The sequence below is a fragment of the Oncorhynchus mykiss genome, chromosome 25, assembly GCF_057628025.1.
Source record: "Oncorhynchus mykiss isolate SJ-2025 chromosome 25, ASM5762802v1, whole genome shotgun sequence".
Taxonomy (NCBI): domain Eukaryota; kingdom Metazoa; phylum Chordata; class Actinopteri; order Salmoniformes; family Salmonidae; genus Oncorhynchus; species Oncorhynchus mykiss.
In genome coordinates, this window is record NC_143046.1 from 90,268,784 (window position 1) to 90,287,806 (window position 19,023).

The 19,023-nt window shown below is 48.9% G+C and overlaps 1 protein-coding gene across 8 annotated transcripts in view; it reads right to left on the reverse strand.

Moving 5' to 3' along the window:
• Positions 1 to 2,152: 2,152 nt before the first annotated feature.
• Positions 2,153 to 19,023, reverse strand: part of numb (NUMB endocytic adaptor protein) — an 84,114-nt gene continuing 67,243 nt past the window's right edge. For 4 of the 8 annotated variants that reach the window (XM_036963113.2, XM_036963111.2, XM_090221447.1 and 1 more), the window contains 5 exons: positions 15,693 to 15,894; positions 14,973 to 15,281; positions 10,197 to 10,355; positions 7,877 to 8,044; positions 2,153 to 6,019 (listed from right to left, as the gene is read on the reverse strand). In XM_036963113.2, coding sequence (XP_036819008.2) covers positions 5,250 to 6,019; positions 7,877 to 8,044; positions 10,197 to 10,355; positions 14,973 to 15,281; positions 15,693 to 15,894 — 1,608 coding nt within the window. In that variant the 3' untranslated portion in view covers positions 2,153 to 5,249. The remainder of the gene's footprint in view (positions 6,020 to 7,876; positions 8,045 to 10,196; positions 10,356 to 14,972; positions 15,282 to 15,692; positions 15,895 to 19,023) is intronic. The other 4 variants (XM_090221448.1, XM_090221450.1, XM_090221451.1 and 1 more) reach the window with 1 other exon arrangement.

Below are 19,023 nucleotides of genomic sequence, written 5' to 3' on the forward strand. Positions count from 1 at the left end.
CACTTCAACTGTGAGAGACGGAATCTAAAACAAAAATCCTGAAAATCACATTGTAGGACTTTTAAGTAATTAATTTGTATTTGATACATCAGAAAAGCAGAACTTAATATTTGGTACAGAAACCTTTGTTTGCAATTACATAGATCATACGTTTCCTGTAGTTCTTGACCAGGTTTGCACACACTGCAGCAGGGATTTTGGCCCACTCCTCTATACAGACCTTCTCCAGATCCTTCAGGTTTCGGGGCTGTCGCTGGGCAATACGGACTTTCAGCTCCCTCCAAAGATTTTCTATTGGGTTCAGGTCTGGAGACTGGCTAGGCCACTCCAGGACCTTGAGATGCTTCTTACGGAGCCACTCCTTAGTTGCCCTGGCTGTGTGTTTCGGGTCGTTGTCATGCTGGAAGACCCAGCCACGACCCATCTTCAATGCTCTTACTGGGGTTGTTGGTCAAGAGGTTGTTGGTTGTTGGTCAAGATCTCGCGATAAATGGTCCCATCCATCCTCCCCTCAATACGGTGCAGTCGTGCTGTCCCCTTTGCAGAAAAGTATCCCCAAAGAATGATGTTTCCACCTCCGTGCTTCACGGTTGGGATGGTGTTCTTGGAGTTGTACTCATCCTTCTTCTTCCTCCAAACACAGCGAGTGGAGTTCAGACCAAAAATCTCTATTTTTGTCTCATCAGACCACATGACCTTCTCCCATTCCTCCTCTGGATCATTCAGATGGTCATTGGCAAACTTCAGACGGGCCTGGACATGCACTGGCTTGAGCAGGGGGACCTTGCATGCGCTGCAGGATTTTAATCCATGACAGCATAGTGTGTTACTAATGGTTTTCTTTGAGACTGTGGTCCCAGCTCTCTTCAGGTCATTGACCAGGTCCTGCCGTGTAGTTCTGGGCTGATTCCTCACCTTCCTCATGATTATTGATGCCCCACGAGGTGAGATCTTGCATGGAGCCCCAGACCAAGGGCGATTGACCGTCATCTTGAACTTCTTCCATTTTCTAATAATTGCGCCAATAGTTGTTGCCTTCTCACCAAGCTGCTTGCCTATTGTCCTGTAGCCCATCCCAGCCTTGTGCAGGTCTACAATTTTATCCCTGATGTCCTTACACAGCTCTCTGGTCTTGGACATTGTGGAGAGGTTGGAGTCTGTTAGATTGAGTGTGTGGACAGGTGTCTTTTATACAGGTAATGAGTTCAAACAGGTGCAGTTAATACAGGTAATGAGTGGAGAACAGGAGGGCTTCTTAAAGAAAAACTAACAGGTCTGTGAGAGACGGAATTCTTACTGGTAGGTAGGTGATCAAATACTTATGTCATGCAATAAAATGCAAATTAATTACTTAAAAATAATACAATGTGATTTTCTGGATTTTTGTTTTAGATTCCGTCTCTCACAGTTGAAGTGTACCTATGATAAAAATTACAGACCTCTACATGCTTTGTAAGTAGGAAAACCTGCAAAATCGGCAGTGTATCAAATACTTGTTCTCCCCACTGTGTGTGTGTGTGTGTGTGTGTGTGTGTGTATGTGTATATATATATATATATATATATATATATATATATATATATATATATATATATATATATATATATATATATATATATATATATATATATATATATATATATATATATATATATATAGTATCTTTGGAAAAGGACCCGTAAGTAAGCATTTCACTGTTAAAGACGCTACATTGTCAAGCCATTATCTGCATTGGCCGTGCAGCATTTCCAGTGATATGGCCTCTGCATTCATACTTCTGGTGCTTCACGACGCAGCGCAGAGCTGTGGTTAAGGAAGTGGTCAAGGAAGGGAGTTTGTGTTTATACAGGACTTCCCGCCCACACCTACAATCAACCAATTGTGTCAATTCTGGGCGATATGGAACCCTCCGCATTGTTCCAAAAAATTTGGGAGGCGCACATGGATGCAGTACGGAGCTCAAATTTAGCCTCGGCGTTCCCCACCGGAGGCTCCGTAATTTCGTCACACCCGCCCATACAGACCCACCCCACCACATTTTCGCATCAACCATAAATTGGATTTTTAGTCTACACCCTTATTTAAAAAGCATGTGACAAATAACATCTGATTTGAAAGGCCTCACATAAAACAATTACAACACAGAACCTTGTCGTTTCCATCACCATCAATTTATTAAATCTGTTTTAGCTTCAATTGTTCTGGAAAGAAAATGGAATAAAAAAACAATGAAATAATTACAACAAAAAAAATGGAAAATAAAAACTTGATCAGATAACAGATCATATTCACAGGCTTGATAAAAAAAATAAAAAAAAATAAAATAAAGTGTGTCAGATGAGAGTGAGAGAGACATTGTATTCCCTATACGGTGCACTGCTTTTAAACCAGAGCGCTGGGAGGTTACGGCTTACAGTATAGATCGAATAGGGTTTCCATTTTGTGACACACAAACAGATCAATGTCTCGTTCTACTGCAAAACCACTGGATTCAGAACTACAGTTCGATTTAAAAACAAACAAACAGTTCAGGACACCCAGGTCATTTTGTCACAGATAAGGCTGGAAGGAGGATTCCTGGATTTCCTGTTTATTACCTTTTAAAAATTCCAAGAGTTTTCCCAACCAGGATTTCTGGAACCCGGGTGATTTATAGACCGTCACTGGAATTTTGCAATCCTCTGGGGAGGAGGAGCCACAAATATCCATTACTATAGCTAGACCCATGACTGACCCAACTATACATTACCCACAGCCATGACCTGTGGTACCATCATTCATCACTGTGGTCAAATTATCACCTACTACAGTGCTTGTGCAACAAAAAACTAAAAAAAAAGGGAGATCTGTCAAGCAATCATTTTCATTGAAAAATATAATTTAAGGAGAAAAATTAGGAGATGACACTGTCCAAAGTGATAAAAATACAAAATCAAAAAATATTACCAGAAAAATTAAACAATGACAATGAAGAAGACAGAGAAAGTTGAATGTGTACTAACAAGTACTATCGAGTACTAACAAGTACTCATGAGTACTATCGAGTACTAACAAGGACCATTGAGTCCTATCGAGTACTAACAAGGACCATTGAGTACTAACAAGTACTATGGAGTCCTATCGAGTACGAGACCAGTACTATTATAGCAAGGAGACTTGAGAGAGCAGAGCTGTAGTAAGCAGAGGCAACCTGGGGTGTAATTCATTAGTGGAACATCGTACCAAACATTTGCTTCAAACGGGGGAAAAAAAAAATAATTTTTTTTTTAGCAAATCGAAAATGAGTTTCTATTGGACAAATTCAGGTAGGTCCCGCCCAGTTTCCGTTCGGTTCCTAGTGAACACACCCTTGGATACCCCTCGACTATCAGCTCCATCACTGCTTCTGCCCACTGGATCCACATTGAATTGTTGCTGCAATGAGGATTGACTATTTACAGTGAGATGCACATCCAAGCCAGTCAACCGACAAGACGACAGAATTCCTTTTAAAAAGAAGAAGTAAAAACAGCTGTCCATTCAAACAAAAAACACATCGTCATGGAAATCAGACTCCTGCCGTGAGCTGTGTTGCTGTGTATACTCTTATATTCTTAATAGATATATGTTATCTATAACACAATTGCTTGTATACACGTTACACATCGACTCATTCTCATTGTAGCTAGCTAGTAGCGTCTGTGCCTCTGGCAAAAAAAAATGACATACAACTCTTCTGTTAAGATTTCCAAAGCTATTTAAAATATACCTTAATGCATAAAAATAAAGATTTTGGCATTCTGTCACTTCTGATTTTGAAGTTTTATATGAGAACCTCTGGTCTGGAGGCTCAGTTCTCTTTCAGTGCTGCAGTCCTTCTGCCTGACAGGTGGCCGGGAGAGCAGGTCATACTCCTGGGGGCGCTGTGAGCTGGACCAGGAGAGGGAGGCAGGGGAAGGAGCCGTAACCCCTACTACAGTCATTATGGTCTCTCCAGAGCTGGGAGGGCTAGTTGGGTCTGAGGCGGAGCTGGTTGGTTGGGGCTTGGTTGAGGCTGACTGGTTGGGGCTGACTGGTTGGGGCTGACTGGGTGGCTGGTTGGGGCTAGGCTGACTGGTTGGGGCTGACTGGGTGGCTGGTTGGGGCTAGGCTGGCTGGTTGGGGCTATTTGGGGCTGGCTGGTTGGGGCTGGTTGAGGATGACTGGGTTGAGCTGGGTTGCTGGTTGGGGCTGGTTGAGGCTGACTGGTTGGGGCTGGTTGAGGCTGACTGGTTGGGGCTGGTTGAGGCTGACTGGTTGGGGCTGGTTGAGGCTGACTGGTTGGGGCTGGTTGAGGCTGACTGGTTGGGGCTGGTTGAGGCTGACTGGTTGGGGTTGGTTGAGGCTGACTGGTTGGGGCTGGTTGAGGCTGACTGGTTGGGGCTGGTTGAGGCTGACTGGTTGGGGCTGGTTGAGGATGACTGGTTGGGGCTGGTTGAGGATGACTGGTTGGGGCAGGTTGAGGATGACTGGTTGGGGCTGGTTGAGGATGACTGGTTGGGGCTGACTGGTTGGGGCTGACTGGTTGGGGCTGACTGGTTGGGGCTGACTGGCTGGGGCTGACTGGTTGGGGCTGACTGGTTGGGGCTGACTGGTTGGGGCTGGTTGAGGATGACTGGTTGGGGCTGGTTGAGGATGACTGGTTGGGGCTGACTGGTTGGGGCTGACTGGGGCTCTAGGACTCCACAGGGTCCACCCAAAGAAACTAAACCCACAATATGCCTGTTAAGCAGCAGCACCTCAATAATTCCGTCTCTCCATGACCTCTCAGTGCTGCCAGCAGCTTCACCCCAACTTATAGATGCACCCATACATTTCCCTCCTCCTCCCTCAAGTCCCCCCACAAAGCCAGACCAGGCGGATGGAGAGACAGAGAGGCTACCTCCTCCTCTCTCTCCAACCTGAACAATCAACAGAACAGCCTCCTTTCCTCTCCTCCCCAGTCGTCATCCTCCCTAGTCCACCTCCCCCAGTCCTCCCCAGTCCTCCTCCTCCACCAGTCCTCCCCAGTCCTCCTCCTCCACCAGTCCCTCCTCCTCCACCAGTCGTCATCCTCCGTAGTCCACCTCCCCCCAGTCCTCCCCCTCCACCAGTCTTCCCCAGTCCTCCTCCTCCACCAGTCCTCCCCAGTCCTCCTCCTCCCCAGTCGTCATCCTCCGTAGTCCACCTCCCCCCAGTCCTCCCCCTCCACCAGTCCTCCCCAGTCCTCCTCCTCCCCAGTCTCTCAGTCTCTAGAGTTGGATCTCAAAGGTTGTGTGGAGCTCGGAGGAGAAGGGGTTAGTGGGCGACGGCGTGGTGTGCTGACGGGACCGACTCTCCAGGGAGGCCCACTTGGCCTCGAAGGGGTCGGCCGCGGGCTGGAGCTGCGAGGGCAGGGGAGGGGCCGGGGAGGACTGAGGGGGCAGGGGGGGAGGGGCCGGGGAGGACTGAGGGGGCAGGAAGGGAGGGGCCCAGCTGTCAGCTCTGCCCCCATTGAAGGCTACACTCCCATTGGGTGGCTGAAGGGGGACAGGCAGGGGCATCGAGGGCTGCTGATGGGGGTTGTTGTAAGGATCATACTGGGGGATGGGGTACGCCTGGGTCTGGGGGGTTGAACCAAACAAATAGGCTACCATCTGAGAGGAGGTGATGCCCACCACCGGCACACTGGGCTGGGCATAGGGCAGCCCGTTGGACATTGGGTAGGCAGGCTGGCGAGGGGGCAAGGAGGACATGAAGGCCACGGGAGCAACAGATGGCACAGGCATGGGGGCAGAGAAGGGCTGGCCTGTGGGTAGTGTGGTTGAGAATGCCTGGGTTGGGGTGGTGGACAAGGCTGGCGGGTTGGGGGTGAGGAACGGTTGGAAGGGGGGTGTGGACGCGGGCTGCAGAGCGCAGATAGACTTGGTGACCTCCTCGAGCCAGCGGTCAGCCTCGGACGGCGTGCGGCGGTGGGATGGGTGCGATGGGGACGCCGTGGTGGAGGGTGGAGCTACAATCACTGGGGTTGTCCAATCAGCTCCTGTTGGGAGGAAACACCAGAGAATGTTTGGGAGAGACTAATTAACACAGAATTGTAGATATAATTGTGCATTTAACACTGTGACAACAGATATAAAAAGAGCATCATCAATAGATTTGATTGACGACAACAATTGCTAACTTGCTAAACACTCGTCTCATGTCAGACCTGCTGTGGAATCCTGTCTGTCTGTGGTCTGGTGTCTCAGTCCATAGAAACAGAACCAGCCTGTCTGTTCTGGTCTGGTGTCTCAGTCCATAGAAACAGAACCAGTCTGTCTGTGTTCTGGTCTGGTGTCTCAGTCCATAGAAACAGAACCAGTCTGTCTGTGTCCTGGTCTGGTGTCTCAGTCCATAGAAACAGAACCAGCCTGTCTGTGTTCTGGTCTGTTGTTGTCTCAGTCCATAGAAACAGAACCAGCCTGTCTGTGTCCTGGTCTGGTGTCTCAGTCCATAGAAACAGAACCAGCCTGTCTGTTCTGGTCTGGTGTCTCAGTCCATAGAAACAGACCCAGCCTGTCTGTGTCCTGGTCTGGTGTCTCAGTCCATAGAAACAGAACCAGCCTGTCTGTTCTGGTCTGGTGTCTCAGTCCATAGAAACAGAACCAGCCTGTCTGTGTCCTGGTCTGGTGTCTCAGTCCATAGAAACAGAACCAGCCTGTCTGTGTCCTGGTCTGGTGTCTCAGTCCATAGAAACAGAACCAGCCTGTCTGTTCTGGTCTGGTGTCTCAGTCCATAGAAACAGACCCAGCCTGTCTGTGTCCTGGTCTGGTGTCTCAGTCCATAGAAACAGACCCAGCCTGTCTGTGTTCTGGTCTGGTGTCTCAGTCCATAGAAACAGAACCAGTCCGTCTGTGTTCTGGTCTGGTGTCTCAGTCCATAGAAACAGAACCAGCCTGTCTGTGTCCTGGTCTGGTGTCTCAGTCCATAGAAACAGAACCAGCCTGTCTGTTCTGGTCTGGTGTCTCAGTCCATAGAAACAGAACCAGCCTGTCTGTTCTGGTCTGGTGTCTCAGTCCATAGAAACAGACCCAGCCTGTCTGTGTCCTGGTCTGGTGTCTCAGTCCATAGAAACAGACCCAGCCTGTCTGTGTTCTGGTCTGGTGTCTCAGTCCATAGAAACAGAACCAGTCTGTCTGTGTTCTGGTCTGGTGTCTCAGTCCATAGAAACAGAACCAGCCTGTCTGTGTCCTGGTCTGGTGTCTCAGTCCATAGAAACAGAACCAGCCTGTCTGTTCTGGTCTGGTGTCTCAGTCCATATAAACAGACCCAGCCTGTCTGTTCTGGTCTGGTGTCTCAGTCCATAGAAACAGAACCAGTCTGTCTGTGTTCTGGTCTGGTGTCTCAGTCCATAGAAACAGAACCAGTCTGTCTGTGTTCTGGTGTCTCAGTCCCCAGAAACAGAACCAGTCTGTGTGTTCTGGTATCTCAGTCCATAGCAACAGAACCAGTCCGTGTGTTCTGGTATCTCAGTCCATAGAAACAGAACCAGTCCGTCTGTGTTCTGGTCTGGTGTCTCAGTCCATAGAAACAGAACCAGTCTGTCTGTGTTCTGGTGTCTCAGTCCCCAGAAACAGAACCAGTCCGTGTTTTCTGGTATCTCAGTCCATAGAAACAGAACCAGTCCGTCTGTGTTCTGGTCTGGTGTCTCAGTCCATAGAAACAGAACCAGTCTGTCTGTGTTCTGGTGTCTCAGTCCCCAGAAACAGAACCAGTCCGTGTGTTCTGGTATCTCAGTCCATAGAAACAGAACCAGTCCGTCTGTGTTCTGGTCTGGTGTCTCAGTCCATAGAAACAGAACAACCACAGTAGTAGCCAAACACCAAGGGTCCGGAGGCTTCTATGCTCCAGTCCTTACCTGGGTGTGCAGAGGAAGAGGCAGCTGAGGTATGTTGCCCTGCTTGGCAGTGGGGGCTCGGGGTCTTGGCCCAAGGGTTAGTGTCTCGAGCAGGTAGTGGAGGGGGCAGTGCTGGAGAGTTAGCAGCAACAACAACAGCAGGAGGGAAGGCAGGACCGGTACCGTTCCCTACGGCAGAGTGAATAGCAAACAGGACAGCAGAGAGAGAGGAAATAACAGTAGTATGAGAAGGGCAGGTAGACGTGGTGGTATTAGATGGACAGGTAGACGTGGTGGTATTAGATGGACAGGTAGACGTGGTGGTATTAGATGGACAGGTAGACGTGGTGGTATTAGATGGGCAGGTAGACGTGGTGGTATTAGATGGACGTGGTGGTATTAGATGGACGTGGTGGTATTAGATGGACAGGTAGACGTGGTGGTATTAGATGGACAGGTAGACGTGGTGGTATTAGATGGACAGGTAGACGTGGTGGTATTAGATGGACAGGTAGACGTGGTGGTATTAGATGGACGTGGTGGTATTAGATGGACAGGTAGACATGGTGGTATTAGATGGACGTGGTGGTATTAGATGGACAGGTAGACGTGGTGGTATTAGATGGACAGGTAGACGTGGTGGTATTAGATGGACAGGTAGACGTGGTGGTATTAGATGGACAGGTAGACATGGTGGTATTAGATGGACGTGGTGGTATTAGATGGACAGGTAGACATGGTGGTATTAGATGGACGTGGTGGTATTAGATGGACAGGTAGACGTGGTGGTATTAGATGGACAGGTAGACGTGGTGGTATGAGATGGACAGGTAGACATGGTGGTATTAGATGGACGTGGTGGTATGAGATGGACAGGTAGACATGGTGGTATTAGATGGACGTGGTGGTATTAGATGGACAGGTAGACGTGGTGGTATTAGATGGACAGGTAGAAGTGGTGGTATGAGATGGACAGGTAGACATGGTGGTATTAGACGGACAGGTAGACGTGGTGGTATGAGATGGACAGGTAGACATGGTGGTATTAGATGGACAGGTAGACGTGGTGGTATGAGATGGACAGGTAGACATGGTGGTATTAGATGGACGTGGTGGCATTAGACGGACAGGTAGACGTGGTGGTATTAGACGGACAGGTAGACGTGGTGGTATTAGATGGACAGGTAGACGTGGTGGTATTAGATGGACGTGGTGGTATTAGATGGACAGGTAGACGTGGTGGTATTAGATGGACAGGTAGACGTGGTGGTATTAGATGGACGTGGTGGTATTAGATGGACAGGTAGACGTGGTGGTATTAGATGGACAGGTAGACGTGGTGGTATTAGATGGACAGGTAGACGTGGTGGTATTAGATGGACAGGTAGACGTGGTGGTATTAGATGGACGTGGTGGTATTAGATGGACGTGGTGGTATTAGATGGACAGGTAGACGTGGTGGTATTAGATGGACAGGTAGACGTGGTGGTATTAGATGGACGTGGTGGTATTAGATGGACGTGGTGGTATTAGATGGACAGGTAGACGTGGTGGTATTAGATGGGCAGGTAGACGTGGTGGTATTAGATGGACGTGGTGGTATTAGATGGACAGGTAGAAGTGGTGGTATTAGATGGACAGGTAGACGTGGTGGCATTAGACGGACAGGTAGACGTGGTGGTATTAGACGGACAGGTAGACGTGGTGGTATGAGATGGACAGGTAGACGTGGTGGTATTAGATGGACAGGTAGACGTGGTGGTATTAGATGGACAGGTAGACGTGGTGGTATTAGATGGACGTGGTGGTATTAGATGGACGTGGTGGTATTAGATGGACAGGTAGACGTGGTGGTATTAGATGGGCAGGTAGACGTGGTGGTATTAGATGGACGTGGTGGTATTAGATGGACAGGTAGAAGTGGTGGTATTAGATGGACAGGTAGACGTGGTGGCATTAGACGGACAGGTAGACGTGGTGGTATTAGACGGACAGGTAGACGTGGTGGTATGAGATGGACAGGTAGACGTGGTGGTATTAGATGGACAGGTAGACGTGGTGGTATTAGATGGACAGGTAGATGTGGTGGTATTAGATGGACGTGGTGGTATTAGATGGACAGGTAGATGTGGTGGTATTAGATGGACGTGGTGGTATTAGATGGACAGGTAGACGTGGTGGTATTAGATGGACGTGGTGTTATTAGATGGACAGGTAGACGTGGTGGTATTAGATTACTTTTACGGATGGATACTAACACAGACAGCCCGAGTGTCACAAGCACACACACAGTAGTAGTGTAATTTTGCATAGCAACAGTTAAATCTGTCAGTGTAGTTACCTGGCTGAGCCCCTAGGGGCGCTACAGGTGACTGTGGGGAGGAAGCTGGTCGGGGCATGGGGGCCTGGGAGAAGGGGTCTTCAGGAGGACCACTGAATGCTGAGGCGATCTGGGTACACAACGAGCTGATGCTGTCCCCCTCTCCCTCCATCTCCGGGACTGAAACACAAGAAAATAACATTTCAAAATTTTACCTGACCGCCTTTTACCTGACCGCATTTTACCTGACCGTATTTTACCTGACCGTGTTTTACCTGACCGTGTTTTACCTGACCGTGTTTTACCTGACCGTGTTTTACCTGACCGTATTTTACCTGACAGTATTTTACCTGACCGTGTTTTACCTTTACCTTTAGCTGGTTAATTAGTCATGTCAAACATAACAATAATAATGTGGTAGGTGTTTCTATTTGTCCCATTTCACACGTTTGAATTAGAAATTGTGTTTTGTTGCACACCCCAAATGCCTGAGACACCTGTCAGTCATTATCAAGGGTCATGGCCTTCACTGGAGCAATTAAAAGTTAAGTGCCTTGCCCACACCAGCCCCGGGATTCAAACCAGCAACCTTTTGGTTAATGGCCAAGTGCTCTAACGTCTCGATCACACCGCCGACATTGCGTTTTGGTACACCAGACAAACATTAATTTCCAACGGAACGCTGCATGTACCTTGCAGCGTTACGTTGCAGTGGGTTCTGTGTGGTTGTATGCGTAGACTTGACAGAAATAGTAGCAGAAGGTGAAAGTTTAAGCGTTGGACACATACCCACTAAAAATGTGGGATGACATCATGAACAAGATGGCGCCGAAGAACATGGCTGACGGTGATCCACACCTTTTGCGTGAAGAAAAGAAGCAGGAAAAAAGGGAACGCAGATCGGGTTGTCTTCTGAGAATCCGTAGGCGAGCGAGTAAACTCCCATTGCCATCCGTTCTTCTTGCTAACGTGCAAACATTGGAAAATACAAATTGATGACCTACGATTAAGATTATCCTACCAACGGGACATCAAAAACTGTAACATCTTATGTTTCACCGAGACGTGTCTGAACGACGATTACGGACAATATAGAGCTAGCGAGATTTTCCATACACCGGCAGAACAGAGACGCTCCCTCTGGTAAGACGAGGGGTGGGGGTGTGTGTCTATTTGTCAATAACAGCTGGTGTGCGATGTCTAATATTAAAGAAGTCTCGAGGTATTGATCACCTGAGGTAGAGTACCTTATGATAAGCTGTAGACCACACTATCTACCAAGAGAGCTCTCATCTGTATTATACGTAGCCATCTATTTACCGCCCCAGACTGATGCTGGCACTAAGACCGCTCTCAAGCAGCTCTATTAGGCCATAAGCAAAGAAGAAAACGCTCACCCAGAATCAACGCTCCTAGCAGCCGGGGACTTTAATGCAGGGAAACTTAAATCAGTTTTACCTCATTTCTACCAGCATGTTAAATGTGCAACCAGAGGAGAAAATCCAACCTAGACCACCTTTACTCCACACACAGAGACGTGTACAAAGCTCTCCCTCGCCCTCCATTTGGCAAATCTGACCATAATTCTATCATCCTGATTCCTGCTTACAAGCTAAAACTAAAGCAGGAAGTACCAGTGACTGTGTTTTACTAGCACAGACTGGAATATGTTCCGAGATTCATCCAATGACATTGAAGATTATACCACCTCAGTCATCGGCTGCAACAGTAAATGCATCAACAACAACATCCCCACACAGTGACTGTACGTACATATCCCAACCAGAAGCAATGGATTACAGGCAACGTCCGCATCGAGCTAAAGCTGCTGCATTCAAGGAGCGGGAGACTAATCCGGGCGCTTATAAGAAATCCTGCTATGCCCTCAGACAAACCATCAAACAAGCAAAGCGTCAATACAGGATTCAGGTTAAGATCGAATCCTCCTACACCGGCTTGGACGCTTGTTGGATGTGGCCTGAAAACTATTACGGACTACAAAAGGAAACACAGACGTGAGCTTCCCAGTGATGCGAGGCAACCAGACGAGCTAAATGCCTTTAATGCTCGCTTCGAGGCAAGCAACACTGAAGCATTCACGAGAGCACCAGCTGTTTTGGATGACTGTGTGATAATGCTCTCGGTAGCTGATGTGAACAAAACCTTTAACCAGGTCAACATTCACAAAGCGGCAGGGCCAGACAGATTACCAGGACATGTACTCAAAGCATGCATGGACCAAATGGCAAGTGTCTTCACTGACATTTTCAACCTCTACCTGTCAGAGTCTGTAACACCTACACGTTTCAAGCAGACCACCATAGTCCCTGTGCCCGAGGAAGCGAAGGAAACCTTAAATGATTACCGCCCCGTGGCACTCACGTCGGTAGCCATGAAGTGCTTTGAAAGGCTGGTCATGGCTCACATCAACAGCATCCTCCCAGACACCCTAAACAAACATTGGGGCCCCTCAGGGGTGTGTACTTAGTCCCCTGCTGTACTCCCTGTTCAACCATGACTGCGTGGCCAAACAAGACTCCAACACCATCACTAAGTTTGCGGACGACAACAGTGGTAGGCCTGATCACCGACAATGATGAGACGGCCTATAGGGAGGAGGTCAGAGAACTGGCAGTTTGGTGCCAGGACAAGAACCTTTCCCTCAATGTCAGCAAGACAAAGGAGCTAATCGTGGACTACAGGAAAAGGAGGACCGAGCACGCCCCCATTAACATCAAAGACTCACCGAAGTTATAGACTGTTTTCTCTGCTACCGCACGGCAAGTGGTACTGGAGCACCAAGTCTAAGACCAAAAGGCTCCTCAACAGCTTCTACCCCCAAGCCATAAGACTGCTGAACAATTAATCAAATGGCCCCCGGACAATTTACACTGACCCCCCCCCCCCCCCCCCCCCCCCCCCCCCCCCCTCCCTTTTGTACACTGCTGCTACTCGCTGTTTATAATCATCATCATGCATAGTCACTTCACCCCCACCTACATGTACAGATTACCTCAACTAACCTCAACTAACCCCGCACCGGTACCCCCTGTATATAGCCTCCACATTGACTCTGTACCGGTACCCCCTGTATATAGCCTCCACATTGACTCTGTACCGGTACCCCCTGTATATAGCCTCCACATTGACTCTGTACCGGTACCCCCTGTATATAGCCTCCACATTGACTCGGCACCGGTACCCCCTGTATATAGCCTCCACACTGACTCGGCACCGGTACCCCCTGTATATAGCCTCCACACTGACTCGGCACCGGTACCCCCTGTATATAGCCTCCACACTGACTCGGCACCGGTACCCCCTGTATATAGCCTCCACACTGACTCGGCACCGGTACCCCCTGTATATAGCCTCCACATTGACTCTGTACCGGTACCCCCTGTATATAGCCTCCACATTGACTCTGTACCGGTACCCCCTGTATATAGCCTCCACATTGACTCTGTACCGGTACCCCCTGTATATAGCCTCCACATTGACTCTGTACCGGTACCCCCTGTATATAGCCTCCACATTGACTCTGTACTGGTACCCCCTGTATATAGCCTCCACATTGACTCTGTACCGGTACCCCCTGTATATAGCCTCCACATTGACTCTGTACCGGTACCCCCTGTATATAGCCTCCACATTGACTCTGTACTGGTACCCCCTGTATATAGCCTCCACATTGACTCTGTACCGGTACCCCCTGTATATAGCCTCCACATTGACTCTGTACCGGTACCCCCTGTATATAGCCTCCACATTGACTCTGTACCGGTACCCCCTGTATATAGCCTCCACATTGACTCTGTACCGGTACCCCCTGTATATAGCCTCCACATTTACTCTGTACCGGTACCCCCTGTATATAGCCTCCACATTGACTCTGTACCGGTACCCCCTGTATATAGCCTCCACATTGACTCTGTACCGGTACCCCCTGTATATAGCCTCCACATTGACTCTGTACCGGTACCCCCTGTATATAGCCTCCACATTTACTCTGTACCGGTACCCCCTGTATATAGCCTCCACATTGACTCTGTACCGGTACCCCCTGTATATAGCCTCCACATTTACTCTGTACCGGTACCCCCTGTATATAGCCTCCACATTGACTCTGTACCGGTACCCCCTGTATATAGCCTCCACATTGACTCTGTACCGGTACCCCCTGTATATAGCCTCCACATTGACTCTGTACCGGTACCCCCTGTATATAGCCTCCACATTTACTCTGTACCGGTACCCCCTGTATATAGCCTCCACATTGACTCTGTACCGGTACCCCCTGTATATAGCCTCCACATTGACTCTGTACCGGTACCCCCTGTATATAGCGTCCACATTGACTCTGTACCAGTAACCCCTGTATATAGCCTCCACATTGACTCTGTACCGGTAACCCCTGTATATAGCCTCCACATTGACTCTGTACCAGTAACCCCTGTATAGAGCCTCGTTATTGTTATTGTGTTACTTTTTATTATTACTTTTATTATAATAATATAATATGTATGTGACAAATAAAAATTGTATTTTTTATTTTAGTCTACTTGGTAAATATTTTCTTAACTGTTCTTGAACTGTTGGTTGAGGACTTGTTCGTAAGCGTTTCACTGTAAGGTCTACACTTGTTGTATTCGGCGCATGTGACTAATAAAGTTTGATTTGATTTCACTACAGAATTTCATAACGCAGCATTATAATGGAATGACGCTGTCTGATGGGAGGCGGTAACCTGGAGGCTACCTGCTACATGGAACAATGCCTATATGAAAGGGGCAGTACCTGTGTTCTTCATGGGGAAGTCAGACTTCCTCTGCATGGTAGAGGGAAGATCGTTCATCCTGAGGGACAGCTGCCGTTTGAAGGGAGAGGAGTTGTTGTTGAGGGCAGGGAACCCTCTGAAGGAACCCTGTCTGGCCAGGGCCTCCACTGGGGCGTGTCTGCGGGGGATAACCTGGAGGCCCAGGGTGCTCTCCATGCCCAGGGGAGGGGAGGAGGAGGGGGACCCTGGTAGAGGGGCCACAGCCTGGTTTACCACACCCACACTGGGACCCGAGGAGAGAGGCATTGCGGACTTGACATCACTCTCCGCTGTGGGAAGAGGAAGAATGTAAAAGGTGACAAAATTAGATCCATCATGTAGACCAGGGGTCGGCAACAGGCCTCAAAAGTTAATTTCAGTTTTTGGTTAAAAAAAAGACAGTAAAAATCTCCATGTATTCAGCTAAAAATGAGGGAAAAATAGAAAATATATGTTTAAGTAGAAACAAATTTAAAAAAAGAGACATATGTGATCACGTCTGAATGTACTCAAGGTGTACATTTTTTTACATTTTAAAATAAAATCTATTTTTTGGCTTAGTTATTGTTATTTGCAGTGTACAAATTAATAGAATTATGTTCCAGCTCCCTGACCATCGGCTCCAACAGTGGAATCTAGTTGCCTGCCCCTGATGTAGATGCTGGGCAACGATAAGTACACACACACACACACACACACACCTTTCTTGTCCTGCAACTGCCTCATGACCTCTTCTCGCTCCGCCGCTTCCGTCGCCGTGGTAACTCGGAACGAGCCCTCCCTGGTGAAGGTGGTTCTGTTGGCGTCGAAGGTTGCTGTGACACCACACTCCTTCTCTCGCTTCTGTTTTCTCTCCAGACAGGCAGCGAAGGCACAGCCCACTGCGTGGCTCAGACGCTCTCCCTTAACACCACGTTAACACCAGGTAGGTTAAGGGTTATGGGCTGGTTTAGGGGTTAGGATGTGGGGTTTAGGGTAAGAGTTATGGGCTGGTTTAGGAGTTAGGGTAACAGGTTAGGGTAACAGGTTAGGGTCTGGTTTAGGGGTTAGGGTAACAGGTTAGGGTCTGGTTTAGGGGTTGAGGTAACAGGTTAGGGTCTGGTTTAGGGGTTAGGGTAACAGGTTAGGGTCTGGTTTAGGGATTAGGGTAACAGGTTAGGGTCTGGTTTAGGGGTTAGGTTAGGGTCTGGTTTAGGGGTGAGGGTCTGGTTTAGGGGTGAGGGTCTGGTTTAGGGGTGAGGGTAACAGGTTAGGGTAACAGGTTAGGGTCTGGTTTAGGGATTAGGGTAACAGGTTAGGGTCTGGTTTAGGGGTTAGGTTAGGGTCTGGTTTAGGGGTGAGGGTCTGGTTTAGGGGTGAGGGTCTGGTTTAGGGGTGAGGGTCTGGTTTAGGGGTGAGGGTAACAGGTTAGGGTAACAGGTTAGGGTCTGGTTTAGGGGTGAGGGTAACAGGTTAGGGTCTGGTTTAGGGGTGTGGGTCTGGTTTAGGGTTTAGGGTAACAGGTTAGGGTCTGGTTTAGGGGTTAGGTTAGGGTCTGGTTTAGGGGTGAGGGTCTGGTTTAGGGGTGAGGGTCTGGTTTAGGGGTGAGGGTCTGGTTTAGGGGTGAGGGTCTGGTTTAGGGGTGAGGGTAACAGGTTAGGGTAACAGGTTAGGGTCTGGTTTAGGGGTGAGGGTCTGGTTTAGGGGTGAGGGTCTGGTTTAGGGGTGAGGGTCTGGTTTAGGGGTGAGGGTCTGGTTTAGGGGTGAGGGTCTGGTTTAGGGGTTAGGGTAACAGGTCAGGGTCTGGTTTAGGGGTGTGGGTCTGGTTTAGGGTAACAGGTTAGGGTCTGGTTTAGGGGTTAGGTTAGGGTCTGGTTTAGGGGTGAGGGTCTGGTTTAGGGGTGAGGGTCTGGTTTAGGGGTGAGGGTCTGGTTTAGGGGTGAGGGTAACAGGTTAGGGTAACAGGTTAGGGTCTGGTTTAGGGGTGAGGGTAACAGGTTAGGGTCTGGTTTAGGGGTTAGGGTAACAGGTTAGGGTCTGGTTTAGGGGTTAGGGTAACAGGTTAGGGTCTGGTTTAGGGGTTAGGGTAACAGGTTAGGGTCTGGTTTAGGGGTTGAGGTAACAGGTTAGGGTCTGGTTTAGGGGTTAGGGTAACAGGTTAGGGTCTGGTTTAGGATTTAGGGTAACAGGTTAGGGTCTGGTTTAGGGATTAGGGTAACAGGTTAGGGTCTGGTTTAGGGGTTAGGGTAACAGGTTAGGGTCTGGTTTAGGGGTGTGGGTCTGGTTTAGGGTTTAGGGTAACAGGTTAGGGTCTGGCTTAGGGGTTTGGTTAACAGGTTAGGGTAACAGGTTAGGGTCTGGTTTAGGGGTGAGGGTAACAGGTTAGGGTCTGGTTTAGGGGTGAGGGTAACAGGTTAGGGTCTGGTTTAGGGGTTAGGGTAACAGGTTAGGGTCTGGTTTAGGGATTAGGGTAACAGGTTAGGGTCTGGTTTAGGGGTGAGGGTAACAGGTTAGGGTAACAGGTTAGGGCCTGGTTTAGGGGTTAGGGTAACAGGTTAGGGTCTGGTTTAGGGGTTAGGGTAACAGGTTAGGGTCTGGTTTAGGGGTTAGGGTAACAGGTTAGGGCCTGGTTTAGGAGTTAGGGTAACAGGTTAGGGTCTGGTTTAGGGGTTAGGGTAACAGGTTAGGGTCTGGTTTAGGGGTTAGGGTAACAGGTTAGGGTCTGGTTTAGGGGTTAGGGTAACAGGTTAGGGTCTGGTTTAGGGGTTAGGGTAACAGGTTAGGGCCTGGTTTAGGGTAACAGGTTAGGGTCTGGTTTAGGAGTTAGGGTAACAGGTTAGGGTCTGGTTTAGGGGTTAGGGTAACAGGTTAGGGTCTGGTTTAGGGGTTAGGGTAACAGGTTAGGGTCTGGTTTAGGGGTTAGGGTAACAGGTTAGGGTATGGTTTAGGGGTTAGGGTAACAGGTTAGGTTCTGGTTTTGTGGTGAGGGTCTGGTTTAGGGGTTAGGGTAACAGGTTAGGGTCTGGTTTAGGGGTGGAGGGTAACAGGTTAGGGTCTGGTTTAGGGGTTAGGGTAACAGGTTAGGGTAACAGGTTAGGGTCTGGTTTAGGGGTTAGGGTAACAGGTTAGGGTCTGGTTTAGGGGTGAGGGTAACAGGTTAGGGTCTGGTTTTGTGGTGAGGGTCTGGTTTAGGGGTGGAGGGTAACAGGTTAGGGTCTGGTTTAGGGGTTAGGGTCTGGTTTTGTGGTTAGGGTAACAGGTTAGGGTCTGGTTTTGTGGTGAGGGTCTGGTTTAGGGGCGGAGGGTAACAGGTTAGGGTCTGGTTTAGGGGTGGAGGGTAACAGGTTAGGGTCTGGTTTAGGGGTGAGGGTAACAGGTTAGGGTAACAGGTTAGGGTATGGTTTAGGGGTTAGGGTAACAAGTTAGGGTAACAGGTTAGGGACTGGTTTAGGGGTTAGGGTAACAGGTTGGGGTAACAGGTTAGGGCCTGGTTTAGGGGTTAGGGTCTGGTTTTGTGGTTAGGATAACAGGTTAGGGCCTGGTTTAGGGGTTAGGGCCTGGTTTTGTGGTTAGGATAACAGGTTAGGGTCTGGTTTAGGGGTTAGGGTAACAGGTTAGGGCCTGGTTTAGGGGTTAGGGTAACAGGTTAGGTTCTGGTTTAGGAGTTAGGGTAACAGGTTAGGGTCTGGTTTAGGGGTTAGGGTAACAGGTTAGGGTCTGGTTTAGGGGTTAGGGTAACAGGTTAGGGTCTGGTTTAGGGGTTAGGGTAACAGGTTAGGGCCTGGTTTAGAGGTTAGGGTAACAGGTTAGGGTCTGGTTTAGGAGTTAAGGTAACTGGTTAGGGTCTGGTTTAGGGGTGGAGGGTAACAGGCCAGGGTCTGGTTTAGGGGTGAGGGTAACAGGTTAGGGTAACAGGTTAGGGTCTGGTTTAGGGGTTAGGGTAACAGGTTAGGGTAACAGGTTAGGGCCTGGTTTAGAGGTTAGGGTAACAGGTTAGGGCCTGGTTTAGGGGTTAGGGTAACAGGTCAGGGTCTGGTTTAGGGGTGGAGGGTA